The sequence below is a fragment of the Caenorhabditis elegans genome, chromosome III, assembly GCF_000002985.6.
Source record: "Caenorhabditis elegans chromosome III".
NCBI lineage: Eukaryota > Metazoa > Nematoda > Chromadorea > Rhabditida > Rhabditidae > Caenorhabditis > Caenorhabditis elegans.
The window spans coordinates 7740999-7761969 of record NC_003281.10 but is presented as its reverse complement, the minus strand read 5'-3'; the positions used below and the strand labels follow the sequence as shown (position 1 = coordinate 7761969).

General features: G+C 35.2%; 2 protein-coding genes and 1 non-coding gene across 3 annotated transcripts; 1 reads left to right on the top strand and 2 right to left on the bottom strand.

Moving 5' to 3' along the window:
- Positions 1-707: 707 nt before the first annotated feature.
- On the bottom strand, positions 708-3067 carry pcp-1 (Putative serine protease pcp-1). Its single transcript, NM_066287.7, has 7 exons — positions 2980-3067; positions 2764-2882; positions 2227-2619; positions 2025-2182; positions 1476-1977; positions 1253-1342; positions 708-1130 (listed from the first exon to the last, which is right to left on the bottom strand). Exons 1-7 carry the CDS (start codon positions 3052-3054, stop codon positions 770-772), a joined length of 1698 nt encoding a protein of 565 aa, NP_498688.1. The 5' UTR covers positions 3055-3067; the 3' UTR covers positions 708-769.
- A 4454-nt stretch (positions 3068-7521) lies between these two features.
- cdh-3 (Cadherin-3) lies at positions 7522-20741 on the top strand (the record flags this gene model as incomplete). The annotated part of the gene is made up of 22 exons (NM_066286.6): positions 7522-7636; positions 8088-8194; positions 8241-8384; positions 8481-8740; positions 9294-9528; positions 9670-9806; positions 10059-10525; positions 10575-10941; positions 10998-11305; positions 11353-12029; positions 12077-12264; positions 12320-12848; positions 13120-13492; positions 13652-14860; positions 14909-15788; positions 15909-16542; positions 16590-16727; positions 16788-17740; positions 17787-17961; positions 18034-19467; positions 19758-20393; positions 20456-20741. 22 exons carry the CDS (start codon positions 7522-7524, stop codon positions 20573-20575), a joined length of 10086 nt encoding a protein of 3361 aa, NP_498687.2. The 3' UTR covers positions 20576-20741.
- On the bottom strand, positions 13235-13255 carry 21ur-13080. Its single transcript, NR_052467.1, has one exon.
- Positions 20742-20971: the final 230 nt, after the last annotated feature.

Here is a 20971-nt window from a genome sequence, read left to right as displayed (position 1 = left end):
ACTTTTTAGAGTTACGCGATAATTTTTTTTAACTTGAAACATGAATATTTCAAAGCTTCAATATAAGATCCAATGAAAGAAAACTAGAAAAATAGTTATATTCTGTGGAGCTCGAATTTACGGTTATGATTCTTGTGGTTGCAATGTTTATAGATGTCGTTGTCATCACTTCTGGCTCTTTTTGTACATTTGACAAGCTGGCATAATTGTTCTTTTGACAGTTTCTCTGTATAGCTTCAAGTTATTTATCTTGACTTTTGCCATTGCCGTCTTCTCCTATATGTTCACACTGTAATAGCTAGTGAGTTTTAAGTTGTTAGTGATGTATGAAACCGCGTCATAAGTATACCGAAATCAATCGACAAGTGTGAAAGAAAATGTTGTATTAAGACAACATTTGTATTGATAATCAGCTTAAATATTGTATTAGTGAGGGTGATCTTTTAATTATTTAGTATTTCTTGCATAATAAATAGATTACTAAATCTATTCCTGAAAAATCAAGAAAAATCAAGTTTGAAAAATTTCTCATATTTGAAAAAAACGCAAAAATAATCGAATACAGAATGTATATTGAAAGAAACAACACCCATCGACTTTTTTTTTGCGATTTGTATGTTTTTTTAGAATTTTTTACTATTTTCCTTTAATATTTTCATTAATGCCTAGGTAGAACAAACACCTATAAGCATCGTATTCATCATTTTCAAAGATTCTTTATTTCCATTAGTTTTCATAGAAATGAAATAAATATTGACAGGGACATTGATTAGAACATAGCATACAATGAAGCCAAAATAGCAAGAATAAAAGAGTTTGAGACAGTTGCACCAGTCGTCTGTCCCCATGGATATCCTCCAACAACATCTTTACAATCACCATTTGGAATGGAAATACTTGGAAGTGGACTTATTGTTGGGATTGTGTTGCAATTTGGATCGACCCAGCACTTCAAGATTTGAATGATTTGGAATCTGGCATTGGTAACTGTATTTGGATCACAGGTGTTTGGTTGACGGAGATCGAGATGATGAGCAGATCCAGGAATTTCCAATACATAGATTCCACGAGCAGCATTGTTTTGATCAACTTTGTAGCCACCTCCGGACCATGGATCCAGGTGTCCTTGACTGAAAATTAAAAAAAAAAAACAAACAATTTTAAAAACATGATCTAACAATTTGCAAGAAACAGTATTTTTCTGTTTTCAAAACCATAACTTCAACAAAAGTTTTCGTGAAAAAAACCTTACGTCAAAATCAAGTTACTTGAACCAGAAAGATCATATCCGTAGAGAGTTTTCACTGCGTCGATGTTCCAGTTCTTTGGTGTCCATCCCATGCTGAAATTTATTTGTTTTGATTTTTAAAAGAGTTGAAGAATATGCTGTATGAATGTTTTCAAAGCTTCAATATTATTAAAACCTAGTCGGAAAATGCCTCAAAAAAGAAACCTAGGATCTTTAAATCTGGAACCTTTTAAAAATAGAAACACATCCTTGTTGCAATGTTTGGTAGATATCCTTTCCACATTCATTCCAGAAAACATCATTAGATCCTCCACTAGCACACATTGCCATTATAATCTCTGAACATTCTTGCCATGGCCATCCCAATTCGTCTCCTCCAAGACCACCAGTTCCTTGATCTCCACAAATTGAAAAATCAATACAATATGTGAAATTAGGATCTCTGTTATAGTTGTAATAAATATTAGCAGCATTTGCAACAGCTTTGACTAAATCTTTATCACTGAACGATGTTCCATTAGCATTCATATATCCACATGCAACTGTCACTGGCCATGCTGGAAGAGGTTCTAGGAATCCAGTTGGATATGGATAATCAACCATTGCCATATATTCAATTGCTTCTCTCAAATACGCATTCAAATTCCAACCATCTGTTTGATTCCTAATTTTAGTTCTTGGGTCTAGTTTGAACACGGTGTTGTTGTTGAGCCATTGTCTACCAGCATCTGGAAAATAATTGTACCAGTCAATCGAATTTTTCTCCTTTTTATACCAGTGCTAGAAAGATTAAGGGTAGCATTCCAGGCATTTGCAAGAATAAACCTATTGCATCCATTGTCAATGTAAGTTCTTGAAGTGATATGGTCGAAAGCTCCTGGATCAACACCACCTCCGTTCATGTAAATCAATGGAGCAGATCCTGCCCAAGCTCTGAAAAATTAAAGCAATACCATCAATTGTAGATATCAACTCACCCTTTAACAATATGTGGATACTTCTGTCTAAACCATGCAGACAACATTCCTCCATAAGAACCTCCAAATGAAATAACTTGTGTTGCAGCAGGGAACGTCATCTTGAATTGATTATTGTCTCTTTTCAGTTCAGTCAATAATTCTGCATAATCAGCCAGAGCCTGTTCACTTGTCAGATATCCAACATTTGCAAGTGATGCATATGATTGATTTCCGAATGGTTGAGTCTGTCCATAGAATCGATGTTCCGCAAAAATAATAGATGCATTGAACATTGGAGCCAAATCGAACATCATTCCAGTTGCAGTAACGAATGATTCAAGACCTCCTTCATTTCCAGTATAGAAGAATATTGGACCACCTGGTTTGTAGAATGTGTTGTTCCACATTACTCTGAAATTTACGATTCCGGATGTAACTTTAAAATACTGGCAAAGGTGTGCACATAAATTTATGATAAAGTTTATCAGCTGGAACGACACAATCCAATTAATGCGACAAAAACTAAATTTATAAGATTTAACTGAAATTCCCTACCTCATATCGAAGGTTCTGGTGTCCCCCCATGTGAAGTGGTCTAATTTCATGTTTTTGTACCAGACAGTCTGTACATTTGATGGTGCTGCATCATAGTTTGAAGCTTTTTGGTAGAGTTTCTGTAATTTTTGAATTGAATTGTTTTGGAGTTCTAAAATATAATGAGTATTCTACACACATGTGTTCATTTCATCATCTAGAGCATGATGTCCTTACCTTGAATAATCGACTTCTCCTACTTGCTTCTACAGAAACTAGAGCGACTAATAGAAGGACTAAAAACCACCGCATGTTTCGGGGCATAGAACAAAAAGTGAAAATGGCTCGCTTCCACAAAATTATTGAAATTGATAAGAGAATAAGTGTAGGATTGCAGACAAATTGGATTATGAAGAGAGAGCCATTGATAAGGATGGACGGTGCGAAAGCGGCCGAAAAGGAGTGAACGGGACAAAAATCACATTTTATGAGTCAAATATGTTTATGAAATACTGGAGTTTTATGTGGTTATCAGAGTGGTTCATTAAGGGAGTGTCAATGCCAAACTGATTTATCGCAGTTGTCATTAAAAATGAATTCAGAACGTCCCAAACTTATGTTTTGGCAGATTTTTTGATACGTTGCTGAAATAAGCAAACGATAAAGGTAGTTTGGTTTTTCAAGAAGCAGAAGCAATTGTTTTTCCTGGAACACCGAAAACCTCCTTCTGAAAATGTTTTCAAAAAACTTTATTGAGTGAATTACAATTCGAAGTATTTAGTATTTAAATTATTTGGACAATGTAATTAATTAAAAACTGTATTTTTCAAACCTGGAAATGATTTCTTAAATATTTGTGTTGTTTAGAATGTTCTTTCCTAAATCTAAAACAGAATAACAAAACAATTTTCGTATTACAACAAATCAAACAAAATACTTCCGTTTTGTTTTTCAGTACTTTCAAGACTTTTCTTTCAGTGGTTTGCATTTTTCTTGAAATGAACGTTTTTATTGACCTCTTATTTAAACCGCATTTTCATCAAGATTCCACAAAGTTCAGATTCCCAAACAGAAAAAAAAACAAATAAAAAGGCACCTGACAAATCTCAGAAATCGGAGAATGATTGAGAAGGAGCAGGTGCACACAGTTCCTGTCCCACTTGCCCATTCTTTCTTAAGCAGTTGAAATAAGAACACCTGCTTCCTCGGAGATTGACACAAAACCCGAACGGTAGCCAATGTTTATGTGTCATGAATAATGAATGGTTTGGATTCCTTCTATAAATTTAGATTTTTTGTCTTTTTAGTGATAGGTTACTGCAGAGTTTTGTTTACATTGATTAAGTCAATTTGAAATCTGATTTTTAATTTTTGAAATGAGTTTTTAATTAATTCTTCTGCATTTCAAATATTTCCTGTTAATTTTATTTGACGACAACTTAATGAAATTTGAAATGTAGCTACCAAAAAATTGCCTTGTTCTGAAAAAAATTCTCTTACTTCTTGGCAAACTTTTACAACTTCTATGTATCTTGTCAACATATTTAAGGGGGTTTTAGTAAATTGTTAGTGTGATACTACTACCACAGCCTTAAGCCTATATTCTTTGATAACTCGTATTCTAAGATTTCTCACATCTTTTCAATTTTCATTTTCATATTCTTTATTCCGTCCTGATTACGGTTTTGCGTATTGTCAAACACCGAGACGATGGTCACCTCCCTATACAAAACGGACCGACCGTCCCAAAAAAAGTTGTGAAACAATTAGAGGTCTCGAGGCCGTTGTTGTTCGTCATCACCCGCTTCCAATCCATTTCGGACCTCTATGACTACACTACCACCTGCCTTTTGTGTGTTCGTTCGCGCGTGTCCCGCCTGTTCAACTTGCACCAATGCATGTCTAATTTTGTTCAATCTAGGACCGATTTTTGGGATGAAGAACCTTGTGTTATGTTACTCTTAATGATTGGGGTATTTCTACTTTTTTAAATTTTTAATATTTCATGAAATGGTAGCGATTCCGTACCTTATATTTTTGTACACAAGCATAATTTTTCTTATATTCTTGTCAATTTTGTCTCAAAATACGAGTAAAAAATTTTCTAGTAAAAAAATTTTGATATAAAAGTTAAATAACAAAGCCGGGCAGTTTTATGATTAATTTCTAAATTGTTTCATATTCAAGGTCAAACAAAGAATCAATATGTTGTCAGAAGCAAGCTAATAGCGGGACTGAATATGGGGGACTATGAGAAATTATTGCTTTAGGATAAAAGGAAAATGAGGGCAGTAATTGAAGGTAACAGATGCTGACGGAAAGCAAGCTTTCGGTGATTTCTTTGTAGACTAATTTTTAGTTTTATAGGTAGAGAAGTATATTTATTCACCGTTTTTCAATAGTAATAATGTCCCAAAAATTGTTTCGTAATAGAAATTCCAAAAATATCAAAAAATATATTTTTTTTATAATTCAAAAATATCTTTTTTTAGAATTTATCTCCTATTTAGGCGTTTAATTGAAGGGCTTTTGAACATTTTGGCACATTTTCATTTTTAAATAACTTGATAACTTTTTTCAAATTGCTTATTTGTTCCATTACAGTTGTTAGCTGTCTTTGACGAACGAACTTCTGCTAGCTGTCAACAGTCTTGCTTCGCTCATACATATTTCGCCCAGCTAAAAACAGAAATCTTGCAAAGCCCATCATTCCCGCCATTCGAAACCTTCTAATTACCAGTCAGCGCCTTTCAACCTTTCCCCCGCTCTTCAGTTTCTATAAAAATTCAAGTGTTCCTACATGTGTAAATGAGCGTGTATATATCGGAAGTGTGTGTGGTGACAATACGGTAAGGGTGTCAATGTACATGTACAACCTCAATAATAAAGATACATAAGCATACACGTTCCGAACGTACCACTTATCCCATATGACCTTCATGACATTATTCCTACACACCTGACTGCCAACTATGGGTTTCATGATATTAGGTTTTGATTTTGATTTAATATCAAGGTTGTTTTTATTTGAAACATAAATACAGCTCCATGTTAAAAGTACGTGTGTTATATTTGCGCCTTGATCAGTTGGAGTAACTAGTGATATAATATCTAGAAATCTTAAATTGAAATATTAACTATTGGAACACTTTTCTTTATAGTAAAACTTATTGTGAAAGCTCCAGGGAGCTGAAACCAAATAGTTTTTTTTCAATTTGAATTTTCATACTTATTATTCTAACTTCTTTGAACTTAATGAATAAACCTTTCACATTACAATCCTGTTTTATTCTCACCGAATTTCAGCCTGTAAAATTGTGATCCCAAGTCAAAGATTTCTATAAAAGCTATTTTCCACAACTGTTCCGATGTTGCCGGAAACTCATGTAAACCTTGAAAAGTCTGTTCAAACTTATTACCTTGATTCTCTTGTATATCCAATTTCGAGATTGTCCTTCACACCACACAGTGCCAATTGTCTTTCCACTTAGATCGGAAGGGCGGTCTCTTTCTGTTCCTCTCATAGTTCACACCTTTTCCCTTCCGTCAGTCACAGGTCCTTTTTCCTCCAATCCTCCAATCCAATATGTCCTTTTGATATGCTAATTTGCATTCTCTGTCCGCGCGCGCCAATTCAACCTAATCTAACCACTTTTTTTCTGGTATTTCGGGCCCTGTCATCTCATTTGTTTGAATACCGCATCGTCTTCTCTTTAGCGTTTCTTGGGACCATCTGTTTATTTGGAAAGACACCTTATGGGTGTTAAATGTTTGCTCAAGTACATGTTTGATACCTTTTGAGACTTAATGATAACTTTTTATTATTTAACGATTCAATTTTCGTTGGTTTTATAATATCAAATATCTATATGGAATGAAAATCAAATCGAAAGAGCTATGCAAAGTCCGATGCGAGATATTCGAAATAATTGGTGCTTTTTTTGAATTTCTTTTTTATCCTTCTTCTAATATTGAGATCTTCAAAATCTTGAGGTCATACCAAAGTTGAAAAAAAGGAGAATTCTAAACACTTTCAGAAACTCAATAAAAATTTAAAATTAAATTATTATTGTTATATCTGAAATCCCAAACTTGAAAATCCCCATTTAAAATCTATTTACCGGATCTAACACTTTCAATTTCAAATATTTCATATTCGAATATTTCAAATCACCGGGTCATTCTCTCCTTCTTGTGTTCCACTTAATAACCATGATACCATCTAATTCGTTGCCCCTCACTTCTGTCTCCCGAACTAACACTTTCCGAATTGAAATTATGCAATCTCCTCCTCTTTTTCCCCCTCTGTCTCATCCGTTTCACCTCATTTCGTTTTTCGATGAATTCTTCATTTGATCTACCGAAAAAGGTTCTTAGCTTCTGACCAATGTTGTGTCCTATAGGTTTTGGCAAGAGTCTTAAAACTGAAAGTTTTCAATTGAAACAACATTGAGACCTTTAATTTTTGTCATACATTGCATTTTTCCTCAATTTTATGTTACTTTCAAGGATCTGACTGTAAGAATATTTTGGCTAAATCTTTTATGTATTTTATGTACAATAATTATTAATGTTAATATATGAGATGTCAAAGTTGAGGAATATCTTCTTGTGAGACAACTAGGGAACAATGGTAGGTAAATCTTCAACAGTCTTTCGTAGCAACCATGTGAATGCATTTCTTAAAAATTGTATTATTTTTTGCTTTTTATATTTTAAAAATTTTGTTATCTTGCTTTATTTGATAACTTTTGAATTTTCCAGATCAATGCTGAATAGATGACAATACGAATATTTTTCTCTATATTTCTTCTAAATCATCTAATATTTTTTCACCTCTTCAACTTTACCCATCAATTTTCCGAAGAGACGATCAAGTTTTCGGTTTCAGAAGGTAATTTTCGGTTGTTTCTTTTTCCATATTTCTATTTCTTTATACCTTTCTATGTACATGACCAGTTATTTTGAAGCTTTGGTGGATGGGTGTGTGGGGAATAGGTAATTATAAAAAAGAAAAAAAACAGGAAAGGTTGCTTGTATTTGGCATCAATTTCGGAAAAGTGGCGGTCGATGAGGTGTGAAAGATACATAAGAAAAAACGAAAAGGCAATAAGTATTTTACCCAAAAGAAACATTTTGAATGGGATAATCGAAGGAATATAAGGCCTATATGTGTCTCTGGGAAAGCGGTAAATTACATTTTCGTATTTAAGGTTTGGTTGATTGGTTTTAAAAATCTGCAAAACCATAGTGTATTTGTAACTTGGTCATTACTTTTTTCTCTGAAAAATTCTGATATATGTTGGTTTTTCAAAAAAAAAAAAACTATTTCTTCTCATTGTCAGATGCCAAACTTAACACGATTATTGGGCACCTGGAAGCAGAAATTGGATACACCTATAGATTATCACGTGGGAATTCAAAAATAAAATTCGATGAGCAGACACTGGAGGTAATTTTATTTTATTTTTGTTGTAAACAAAAAAGGATATTTTCAGCTTTCGGTGTCTTCTCCGTTAGATCGAGAATCAGAAAATGCAATTGATATGCTCATAATCACATCTCCACCATCGATTATTCATATTCTTATTGATGTTTTGGATGTTAACGACAATTCACCGATTTTTCCAATCGATGTACAGGTATGAACACTTATAAAATTCCATTTTCATACCTTGCAACATTATTTTCCGTATTTTCATTAATACGGTATTAGTAACCGTTTCCCTTTTCTTCAGAGAGTCGAAATCCCAGAAACCGCTCCAATAGGTTGGCGTGTCCAAATATCCGGCGCCACGGATCCGGATGAGGGCAAAAATGGAACAATTGGAAAGTATGAATTGGTGGATTCTTTGGCTACTGTAGACACCATGTCGCCTTTTGGAATAGTTCAATCTGATGGTTTTCTATTTTTGGAAGTTACTGGAAAGTTGGATAGAGAGACAAGGGATTTGTACTCAATGAGACTAACTGCTATAGATCAAGGAGTTCCTGAGCTGTAAGTCTTTTTATTCAATTTAAAAATTTTAAACGAACATTGCTTTAAAAAAAATTTTCTGACATAATCAATTCTTCAAGTCTAGAACTTGTGATTCAAAATCACCATACCATTTCCATATTTCAATCAAAAGCCACCAGCAAGGTCATTTGCTCATGGTGGTGACATGTGGTTGTTCCGCCAAAAAGATGAGTTTATGTTGCATATCCTCCTCCTCTACTCCCACAATAGGGAACAAACCGAAAGAAATGATTTTCGACGAATGACAGGTGTCTTTCTCTGTTTTATGGCCAATCATTGTGGATAGATCCTGACTTTGGATTATACTGGAATCATCGTTTACTACCGATTTGAAACGGGAATTTGTGTTCTGAGGGAGGGGAAAAGGACTGTAAAGTTTGAGGAGAAAGATTTTGGAGACAATGAGAAATAGGTCAATTCTGGAAAGTTGTAAAAAACTTTCGAACTAATAACCTGCGGAAAAAAAAGCAAAAGCTTTATTGCTTCTAAGCAAGCTCTAAAACCTCGATATTCAAACTAATGCCAATTTCAGAAGTTCATCCTGCCATCTCAACATCTTGATTCTCGATATTAACGACAATCCACCAAACTTTGGAATCCGCTCTCTCACCCTTAACTGGAATGGTCTTCCAAACACTAAATTGTTCAGTTTGAATGCAACTGATTTGGACTCCAACGAGAATTCTCTTTTAACCTACCGTATACTTCCATCGGGACCTACAAGTGAAATGTTCTCAATATCCGATGAGAACATCTTGGTCACTCAAGTGAGTTTTCTTTATTTGTTTAATTTCGTGGTTTGTGCATGGAGATACGTAGGTTTTTGATCATTTGTATTAATAGTAATAATGAATGGAGTTTGTTATAAAAAAGAGACCACTACTTGAAATGACCCCAATTCTTTGCAGAATAATACCGAATGTTTGCAACGATGTGAGTTTGTAGTTGAGGCAAGGGATTCTGGTGTACCTCCATTGTCTACCACATTGAATATTGTTGTTAATATGGAATATGGAAATGAGCATGAACCAAATATTAATATAAGGTTAGTTGAAAATATGTAGCAAAGAGAAAATATAATATAAGTTTTAAATTTCAAGAGTTGTCCACAGACGACTCTATTGATTGAAAATAAAACTATTTTGGAAGCCAGATGTTATGTTTCATTCAAAAATTCTTATTTCGGAAAACATTTCAAAACTGGCAAAAGAGAACTAAAGAATTTAACATCTTTATTAGTATGTCTCTGTGTTTAAAAATACACAGTTTTCTGGCTCACAATATGAACTTTTTTCAGATTCTACCCATCTGATTATCCATTTATTATTGTGCAACCAGAAGATGTGAATGGAAAGACTTTGGCGATTCTTTCGATTACCGATTCAGATGGTCCCTTGGGCGCAAATTCCACAATTTGGATTGAAAATGGAAATGAGCAATCAATTTTCTCCCTCATTTCTCGACAATCCATCAACATTCTGACGGTGAAACACGTAGAAAATGCGAACCAAGAGCAATACATTTTGGAGTTTCGAGCCAATGATGGCCAGTCACCGGCGGATAGAATTACTAGAAAAGAACTGAAAATATTTTTCAAAAAGTATGTAAAATCTACACAAATTCATGTTGAACGAGAATCCCATGTGACAGTTGAAAAAGATACAGTACCTGGAAGTTTTGTAGCACACGTGGAAACGAATTGCACCGATATGTGTAGTTTTGAACTGGCGAATTCGGATGTTTTCAAGATTGATCCTTTCAATGGTAATATATTATATTCACTCTATTCATTAATACCCTTTATCTGTTTTAGGTATTATTGTTACATCATCAATTCTTCCGGAAGGTGTTACAAGCTATCATCTTCCAATTCGAATCCATCTCCCACCTCCATCAACACAACTTGTGGAAGCTGATGTTTTTGTGAAAGTCATTCAAGAATCTGTGCCAAAAAACTTAATAAGAAGCTCGGAGAGCCCAATCCATCTTAAACGAGCTTACACGTTTACCACGTGGCAAGACGTTTCATTGGGCACTGTAATTGGCAGACTGCCAAAAGCACAGATATACTCAACAATTGACACAGTGTCGGAGCTAGGTGTCTTTCCGGACGGATCAGTTTTTGTAGGAAAAACTATAACCAGTGATTTTGTTACATTGCCAGTTACACTTGTGAACAGGTTTGGAAAATTTTGTATAAAATATCACCAGAAATTTCTAATCAAATATTTTCTAGAAATACTACCCAAACTTCCATTATAACATTAATCGTAAAACCTTTGAACCAACATTCCCCAATCTGCCAAATCACTGAAATTCATGTGTTGGAAAATGCACCAATTGGAACAATATTTGGCAGAATACAAGCTCGTGATGAAGATTCTGGACTTAGCGGTGTCGTTTCCTATAAAATCTTAACCAAGTCAGATGATTATGATGGAATTTTCCATTTGGATTCAACATCTGGAAGTTTGCGAAGTTTGAAAGCATTTGATGCGGAAAAGAAAAGAAGTTATACCTTTGAATATGAAGCAAAAGATCTTGGTGAGTCAACTGAAAAATGTTTATTTTCAAAATCGAAACCTTTCCAGGAACCCCATCAAAAACGACAAATTGCCCTGCAACTATTTTCATAGAAGATGTTAACGACAATGTTCCAAAGTTTGGATCCAGATATTATACTGCCACAATATCTGGTAAATCCAATGAAACTGTAGCGATTGTGCAAGCAAATGATAATGATGTGGATGTCAAAAATCAAAAACTTCAATATCATCTTCTAAATTATCATGACTTTTTCCAATTGGACAAAGAAACAGGAAAAGTTACAACAATTCAAGATGTACCTATGACTTGGCAAAGATTGAATATTAGTATATCCGCTGTAAATATGGATTCCGAAAGATTTTTACAATCAAAAACGTTTCTATTGGTGACTGTTACATCCTCGAGCAAATTGGCTGTTCAATTGAATTCTGGAAATTTGATTCGTATTTTCAAGAATGACAAGATCGGAGAAAAAGTTGGTCACCTAGATATAGCGTCTTCTGAAACGGTATACTGGAGCACACTGGATCCAAGATTACACGTGGATTCGTCTGGAAATATAATTCTGATTCGAAGAAATGCTAAGCAAGCTTCAACGGGATTTGATATCATTTTAACATCAGAAAATGGTGAAAAAACTGAGAAAGTTAATTTTGAAGTTGAATTCGTTGATTCCGAACGATCAGAAGACGTAGAAAAAGTTATGGACATAGTTCTGAATGTGAGAATAATTGTTTTAATGGTAGTATCTAAAATTTCATATTTTAGGAAAACACCACTGAAGTTTCGAATCTTATGAACGATTGGAAAAATTGGAAGATTTCAAGAGTTATTTTGGAAAACGCTAATAATTCGGGGAACAATACTTTTTTCTTAGAACACAAAAAGTTGTGGCGGACGAAAAATGCGACAGTATCCAATGCCTACATTATTTTGGAATCAGAAGATCAAGAAGGGTAATTTTTATAATTTTGATAAGAATCAAGAATCAAGTATAACCACCATTTTCAGCTCTCCTAAGTCATTCAAGCTTCTCCATGTCACCACGAGCCCTTCTCCAAGCTCCGAGAGCTCCTGCATTTCACCGGCTCATCTCATATCTCCTCCATCTACCGTACCTCTTCCAAGCAACTGTTCTAATGTGAAACTTCAAAATCTGAAGACATCACTCCAAATCCACGAGAACAATTTGTTGATTCCCACACAATCAGAACTGATAAATCACGTGGATTTGGTTTCTACTCAGAACTCGGACATGAAACCGTTTATGATGACTTTAATCAAAGATTATTTGTCAGAAGATGTTCGATTTTCAACGAATAATGTATTAATGCTTCTATCGTCAATACATCCAATTGGAACATCATTTGGAAGAGTGACTGCAGAATCTGGATATAGAATACGATATTATATAGTTGGAACTGACAAGATATCAATTGATGCTGACACCGGAGAACTGATTTTGAAGGAGAGATTTTATAGAAATTTGAATGATATTCTCATTGTGGCTGTTATTCCAAAAGGAATTGCTAAAGCTAAGGTGAGGTTGAGTATACGTTCAAATTTTGAATTAGAAGAAACCCTGAAAGTTATGCGAACATTTATAATTTATTTGTCATGATGACCAAGAGTGTTAGTTTTTCGATTTTTCGGTTTTCTAAAAATCGAAATTTTTTTTAAATTTTCCCTGAAAAACCGAAAAAGTGGAAAATGACGCCCTTGGTCATGATACTATTGTTCCCAAGTATACTACTACTATTGTTCCCATGTTCCCAAGACAATCATTTCTGTTTTAAAAATTTGAATTTCAGATCACCATTGAAGTTATTGAAGATCGTTTGATACTTCCTCAATCAAATTTTTTCATTCCATCTCCACCATCCTTCAACTCAAAATCCAAAATTGGTAAAATACCAATTGATCGTGATGACGTCACAATTGATGTAATTGATGAGCACTTCTACGTTAGAAATTTTGAAATCTTTGTAAAACGGCATTTCATCCCAAACTCCAATTTTTACGATTTAAAAGGAACTGTCAAGAAGGGAAAACTAAGTGCACCAATCAGTGTGACCTTATTTTTTGGAGAAAAAATGAAAAGCAGAGAGATTCGAGAGAATGAGCTGATGTTTGAAATTGAAGAGAATTCACCAATTGGAACCGTTGTTGGAGTTGTTCCAAACTGTAAGTTTAAATTTAAAAGTTTTATTAAAAAAATGAAATTGATGAAAAGCACATACATTTCATTATTCAAAAATAGCTTGCAAAGTTTTGATGAAAACAATAAATGATCTAGAATTTTCCTCCGAAACTAGAAAAATTATAAACTTCAAATATTTTCAGCGGATACCACTAAATATCGGCTGGTTGATCCGACGTGCGGCCTTCTGATTGATCAAGAAGGAATAATCAGAACAACAACTGTATTCGATCGAGAGAATACATCACTTCTCAAAACAAAAATGATTGAGCCTTCTGAAAATAGAATATGGAATTTACTAATATTTATTGCTGACGTCAATGATAACAAGCCAAAGATCCTGAATGCTCCTGGAAGAATAATTGTATACGATGACCTGAACTACAAATTGGAATGGGAAGATTTAGATGCGATTGCCTCAGATGTCAGCTTCTCCATTGTAGATGGTGATGTATTTGGTAATCTAGAAATTGAAGATTCAGGAGTAATATCCCTGAACTCAATTCCTAACGAGTCCTTCAATGCAACTATCAGAATATATGACAACCGACCGCCGTTCAAGGTGCACTTCGATGATGTCACAATTGAATTTCAAGTAACCCAAAAATTGAGAGCAGTGACATGTGAAGATGCTGAATTTTGGATGTTCTTTGGAAACGAAGATGTTGGAATGTTGATTGCGTCGGAAATTGTAACATGGAGAATTGTGCCACAAATTGGAAGTGATTCATTTAAAATTGATCCCATTACTGGTATTATTCAATCAACACCGAATACAAAACCTACCAGCGACATCGCTAAACTGAAAATTCAAGCGATTTCCTATGATGGGGAACGAGTTGGATTTTGTGATGTAAAGATACATATCGACAAAGCTGCATTCGTAGAAAATGTGGTGCTTTCAAATGGAACATTCGAGTTTAACATCTCTGAGACTGCCGATAGGTTCACAGAAGTTGGAAAAATTGTAATATTGGGAGCTGGTTTGGAAGGCAGCGTATTTCGAATTCAGGACAATGATTATAACTTCACAATTTCTCCATTTGATGGGACAATTTTCACAAACTCTCCGTTAGATTTTGAAAATATCAAGACCTATCGATTTAACATCACAGCCGGAAAGTCGACAAGTCAAGTTATAATTCATGTTACTGATGAAAATGATGAAGCTCCACGGTTCATTACGGGAGATGTTGTCAATTTGAAAGTTTTAGAAGAGCTGGATACAGTATCCTATCCTCTGATTATTGGAAGTTCAATTGCAGAAGATTTGGATGAAGGACAGAATGGACTTGTGACGTATAGTATACTCTCAGGGAATACAAGTTTGTTTGCAGTCAATTCTACGACAGGTTAGTCTTGAAAATATCTGCCAGAAAAAAATTTTACCCATTTTACAGGTGACATTCTCTCATTGATTCCTTTGGATCGTGAAGAATCATCACTTCATGAGCTTCTTATTGAAGCTAAAGACGCAGGAATACCGTCACTTTCAGCGACCTCCAAAATTTTGATCCACGTGGGCGACATCAACGACAATACTCCAGAGTTTGAGCTCTCTTCGTATTTTATAAAAATTTCTGAGAACTCGAAGATTGGGTCCAAAATCATCAGAATTCTGGCAACCGATAAAGACAAGGATGCCGAACTGCAGTATTCTCTGGAGAGTAACGATGAGATAACGATCCCATTTCGTATCAACGTGGCCACCGGTTGGATTACGGTTGCTGGGAAAGTTAACCGAGAAGAAAACGAAGAGTTCAGATTCTTTGTGAAAGTAACAGATGGAGAAAAAAGCTCAAAAGTGATTGTTGAAATTCATGTGGAAGATTTTAATGATAATCATCCAATGATTAATGATAGGAACAGTGATATATTTGTTCCTGATCCTACACGAAGTGTAGAGATCATTCACGTCATAAATGTTCATGATTTGGATAAATCTGATCATTTGAAGTTTTCCCTAAATAATTCAAATTTAAACTTATCTGAAAACGGAGAAATAACCCTCAAATCACCACTACAGACGGCCGTGCCAGTCAGAGTTACTGTCTCAGATGATGCAGGTCACGTAGCATTTATGGAATACTTATTTCATCCTCATTCAAGAAAACATTTCCCCGTTTTCGTTGAGAAACTGGATACAGTCAGTGTTCGGGAGCATGACGAGCAAGAGTTGGCAGTTTTCAAAGCTAATGGAGATTCGATTCGGTATTCAATTGTAAGCAGATGCAGTGATCATCTCGAGATGGAGAAAAGTACAGGAATATTGAAAACAAAGTGAGTTTTTTTTAAACTAAGCTATGTCTTAAGCAAGTTTTGCACACATGTTTCTGAAAAGAGTTCGGCAGAGCTTTTCAGAACCAAGTAATATCAATCAAAATGGATTTAACTTTACAGATCAAGTTTGGACGCTGAAGAGTATTCGGAATGCCTTGTTTTCATTATTGCCACTACCTATTTTGACAATAAACCACTCTCCACTATCACAAAAGCTACTATCAAAATAGTTGATATCAATGATAACAGCCCCCGATTCGACCAGCAACTGTATCGTTTTAATGTTACCGAAAACTCAGGTCCAAAATTAATTGGTCATGTAATTGCAAGGGATATTGACAGAAGCTCAAGAGTATTTTATGAGATAGTTGGAGGTGACGCGAATCACGAATTTATGGTCACAGAGAGTGGACAAATTGAATCAGTTCGAGATCTTGATCGAGAGACAAAATCAGAATATCATTTGATTGTTGAAGCTATTGATGATGGAAAACCTAGAAGACGTGGGAATACAACTGTTATTGTAACGGTTCTGGATGAAGATGACAATGCTCCACGATTCTCGAGAATATTCCACGTGGAAGTTCCAGAGGACGTAAGAATCGGAGAACCAGTTATTCAGCTATCAGCTTCAGATGCCGATGAGCACTCGAATCACAGATTTGAATTGGATGGAGGTGGAGAAGGTATCCCATTTAGAGTTGATGAGAATACTGGGATGGTATTTGTGAATGATTCTTTGGATTTCGAAAAGGTAAAATAAAAAAAACATGCCTCAATTGAATGTCTCATTTCTTACAGAAACAAAGTTATCGTATAAAAGTTAAGCTCACTGATGGAGCCTGGTTAATCGAAACTAGTTTGTTTGTGAATGTCAAAGACGTCAATGATAATGCACCAATATTCGAAAAACCAGAATATTTATTTATTTCAGAAGAGGTGCGTTGGTATTTCTTATTGTTAGTTTTGTAGACATTTTTATACATATTTCACTTTCAGAACTCGGCGGAGATCGGTCAATTTCATGCCAGTGATATGGATTCCGAAAACAATGGAAAAATTCGATATTCGGTTACGTCACCGTATTTCAAAATTGAACCGTCTACTGGAGTACTTTCAAGGTTCCGACAACAACTTCCTCAGCCTCTGATGTCACTGAAAGTAACTGCAACGGATCATGGTGTCCCACGTCTACAAAAAACTGTTTTGGCCCATTTGGTAGATAAAAGTTCATTTGGAAAAATTAAACAGAGAAGAATTCGGGAAACAACGAAAGTTGGAGATGTTATTGGAAAGAAGATAGATTCCGGTGCAACTATTTTCCCACTTGACGTTGCTACAGTAACCCGTGATGGTGACGTAGTACTCAAGAAAAACGCTACACAATTTTGGATTCTTGAAAATGACACAATATATGAATTTGTGAAGACTGATGCAATGGAGTCCACTAAAAATGAAAATATAACATTAAACATCACATCCGATATTTCCATGTATCCTCTTCAAGTTGATGGATGCTTTGAAAACTTTATTCTAGTGGAATCCAGGAACTCAGACAACTTTAAAGTTCTTAGAAATGGTTCTTTAATTGTTTTCGGATTTTCTGGAAATCAGGCTCATTTGAAAATTCAATGCGATGATGGATTTTGGCCAAAACAGGATCGAAAGATTATTAATCTTGTTGTTAATAATTTGGATGCTGATAGGAATTCTTTCCCGCTTGCAAGACAGCCAACAATTCGAAAATCAATGTCACTTCCAAAAACAATGATTTTGAACATACCTTTTGATTCTCCTACTGGAACAATTATTTGGAAAAATCTGGAGAATGCGGTTCAGTATATGGAAAATCAAAAGAATGTCAATTTTAGTAATGGATCGAAGAATCTTATTTTGAAGACTCCATTGGAAGAAACTATGCAAATAGATATCTTTGGGCAGAACTTTGAAAGGTTTGTATGGAATATCAATTGTAAACTCTAACTCATAATCTTTTAGAAGTGCACTTACAATCACTCCAAACAGGAGCTTAATGGCTTGTCCAGTTTTCCAGAAGAATTTTTACTTTTTCGAATCAGTTGCAAATCTCGATTCCAAACATCCAACAGAAATTCACAATTTTGGGTGGAGTTCAGATGAGATTAAAGGATGTCAAATTGATATTTTTGATAAGGTTTGTATTCCAGTTTAGATTTTTGAGAAAAGCTATGTCTAAAATATATAAATGAACTTTGACTCGTTTCAGACGCACCTCTTCTATCAAAATGGTTCCAGCTTGATCTTTTTGAAACCTCTTCTGCCTGGAACTTATCAATTTTCCCTTCAGATCAAATCACAGTCCGATTCAAAAATTCGATCGGCTTGCCACGTGGTAGTTACCGTAATACCACCAACTAACCTCACCACTTGGAATATACCATCTGTGATATTTGCCACGAGAAACTACAACATTCCTAACCTATTCCATCTTCCATCTGGATACTCTTTATCTTCCGACCAGCGAACTTTCAGTCTAATTGGTTCTGGAACAGGGAAGAACATTTCAAAGTTGAGCAGTGGTGTATATCAAGTGAACGTAGTTGGAAAAGATGAGAAGAAGGAAATAGTACGAATTCTTCTTGATGATGTAGCAGATGACGTCACCTCTAAGGATATTGAATACCATGTCGTAAGCTCCACTTTGTCCAATTTGAAGATTCCAACTCCAATTGATGTGGAGTGTTTCCCGAGAACAGAAGAAAACCTATATGAGATCACCAAAGACTGCCGCCTTCTTTTCAATAGTGACGTCATCAACACAACTATTCCTGTTGTGACGTCACCAGCTAATTCCACATGGAACCTTCGTATTATCAATGAATCTCCTGAGACAGTCAAATCCCTTGAAAACAATGCGGTTAGCCTGGAAATTATAACTCAAAAATCGTCAATTCCCCGTCTCATCACTGATCTCCGTGTCACATATTCCGACATGAAAATCTATTGCCTCGGCACGTGGCAGACCTCAGAAGACATCAAATATCATATCACATTTGTAATTGTCGATCGAAATGGTGTTGTTATTGAGGAATCTGAAGCTCGCCAAACTTTGACATCATTCCTCAAAAAGCATCGACCAGGGTACTTGGATTTTGTGGATTTCGACAAAGATCCGTGTGATGGTGTTACGTGTATTCAGAAGAATTCTACGTGTCAACCAACTCTGGTTGGCGATTCAGCCTCGAGACTTGTCTCCAGAAGTTCTTCTGTCATTTTTGACTTGCCCTTGAAAAAACTGACTGCCCGGTGTTTCTGCTCTAGCGGGATCGATTGTTATGATGACACAACAAATGAGACGATTCAAAAAACTCAAAAAATCAATGTTATCACCACTTGTGATGACATAGATTGTGGTCCTCGTGGCAAATGCTTCATGGAAGAATCATCTCAACCAATTTGTCGATGTGGTCAGGGATTCGAGAGTATGTACAGTTGTGAAAGAGCTGATGACGTGTTTTCAATGTCTACTGGTGGAAGTGTGGAGATTTCAGTTAGAAATGGAACATCGCATCTTTTGAAATGTTCTGAAAATTGTGATGGAAGAGATATTCAGAAAATTGAGTTCGACTTCAGAACTGTTCAGTTGGAAAAAAGTGAACTTTTTCGAGTTGATTTTGGCAAGCAAGTCGCTCTTATTGAGGTAGGTAGATGATATTTTTTCTTTAAATATATTTGACGTGACGTCAACTTTCCTAAATCTAAGTGTGACATGTTTGAAAAGTCCAAACTTAGAAGGTGCAAACTTCCATGGAAGAGATCATACCCTAAAGATGGAGTAGCACGGAATTTCATTCAAATCATTCTATATTTCTAAAATAAACAAATATTATATAGCAAAGCCCTTCGAAAAGTGTTTATTCAAGTTCAAAAAACGGGGGAATTCAGTTTTCACCTACTACAGTTTTGGATTTGAAATTTCTAAATTTTCAGCTCATTGGAGGTTCCCTTACCTTTTCAATCACCGACGCCTACGCTCGTCCGATCGAGACACGAATTGAAAAACGTGTGAATGATGGTCGATGGCATCGTCTTCTATTTCAAATGTCAGAGGATGGACGTCGAATCTCAATTCAAGTAAATGGACGTGGAAAAGAAGTGAAATCACGTGTACCTCTCCAAATGCTCTTCACAGCAAAAAAGATACAACTGATGACACCTGCCGCATTTTGTTTCCGACGTTTGCTTGCTCAAAATCAATTCGTACATCCTATTCTTAATAGAAACAAGTTTTTTGAAATATCATCAACTGGAACATCTAGAAATGAGTGTCAATTTGATTCAATTCAATCTGGATCAGGAGGATTCCGACTGTTTTCCAATTTCTCGAATACAACTACACTCATTCTGCTCATAACTCTTGCTCTTATCAGTTTAATTGGATTTTCCGTTTGTCTTCTGGCAATCAGAAGACGATGGAGACAAAAATCACCTGGAGATCAAAAACAAACTGAAAGAAGTAATGGGTGGACGGGGCATGTAATGCCACGTAGAAGAGGACATATCAATCGATCAATGGTCAAGTCACCTGATGACGATACTTATGACGTGGCAACTGTTTATGGAATGGTGAGTAAACCAGAAAAAGTGCTAATTTAAAGTCGTATTTAATAATTTTTGAAATATTTCAGAAATCGACATCAACTGATGACATCACTCATATCTACACATCTTCATCATCACGTCGCTATCAACCACCAACTGCCCCATCTTACCGTAGAGACGGGCACATTAATATGGCTTACTTATAGAGATATTTTATTTTCATCATTTTCGATTCATTTTTACGGGTTCCTAAATCTCTGAATGATTTCATGTTTCTAGTCTGTTAATATTATATTTCTTTGTGCTATAAACGGTTAGATATTTCTGGTTCTATTATATAAATTCATTCAATCATTCCAACAACAATTATTACTTTTCGTAATTTGCAGTTCTTCTCATTCATATATTTAGAAAGCTGGTAACATAGGAGTACGTTAGGATTACTGTAGTTTTTTATTGGATCACATACTTGAGATATTACATCAGACGAAAATTGTCTGTTATGTTGACTATAGTGCCAATGAAGATTTCAAAAGCACGATTTGTGATGAATTCGATGGATTGGAGATTAAAACGTTTTCCATTGAAGCAAGAAGTAGTTT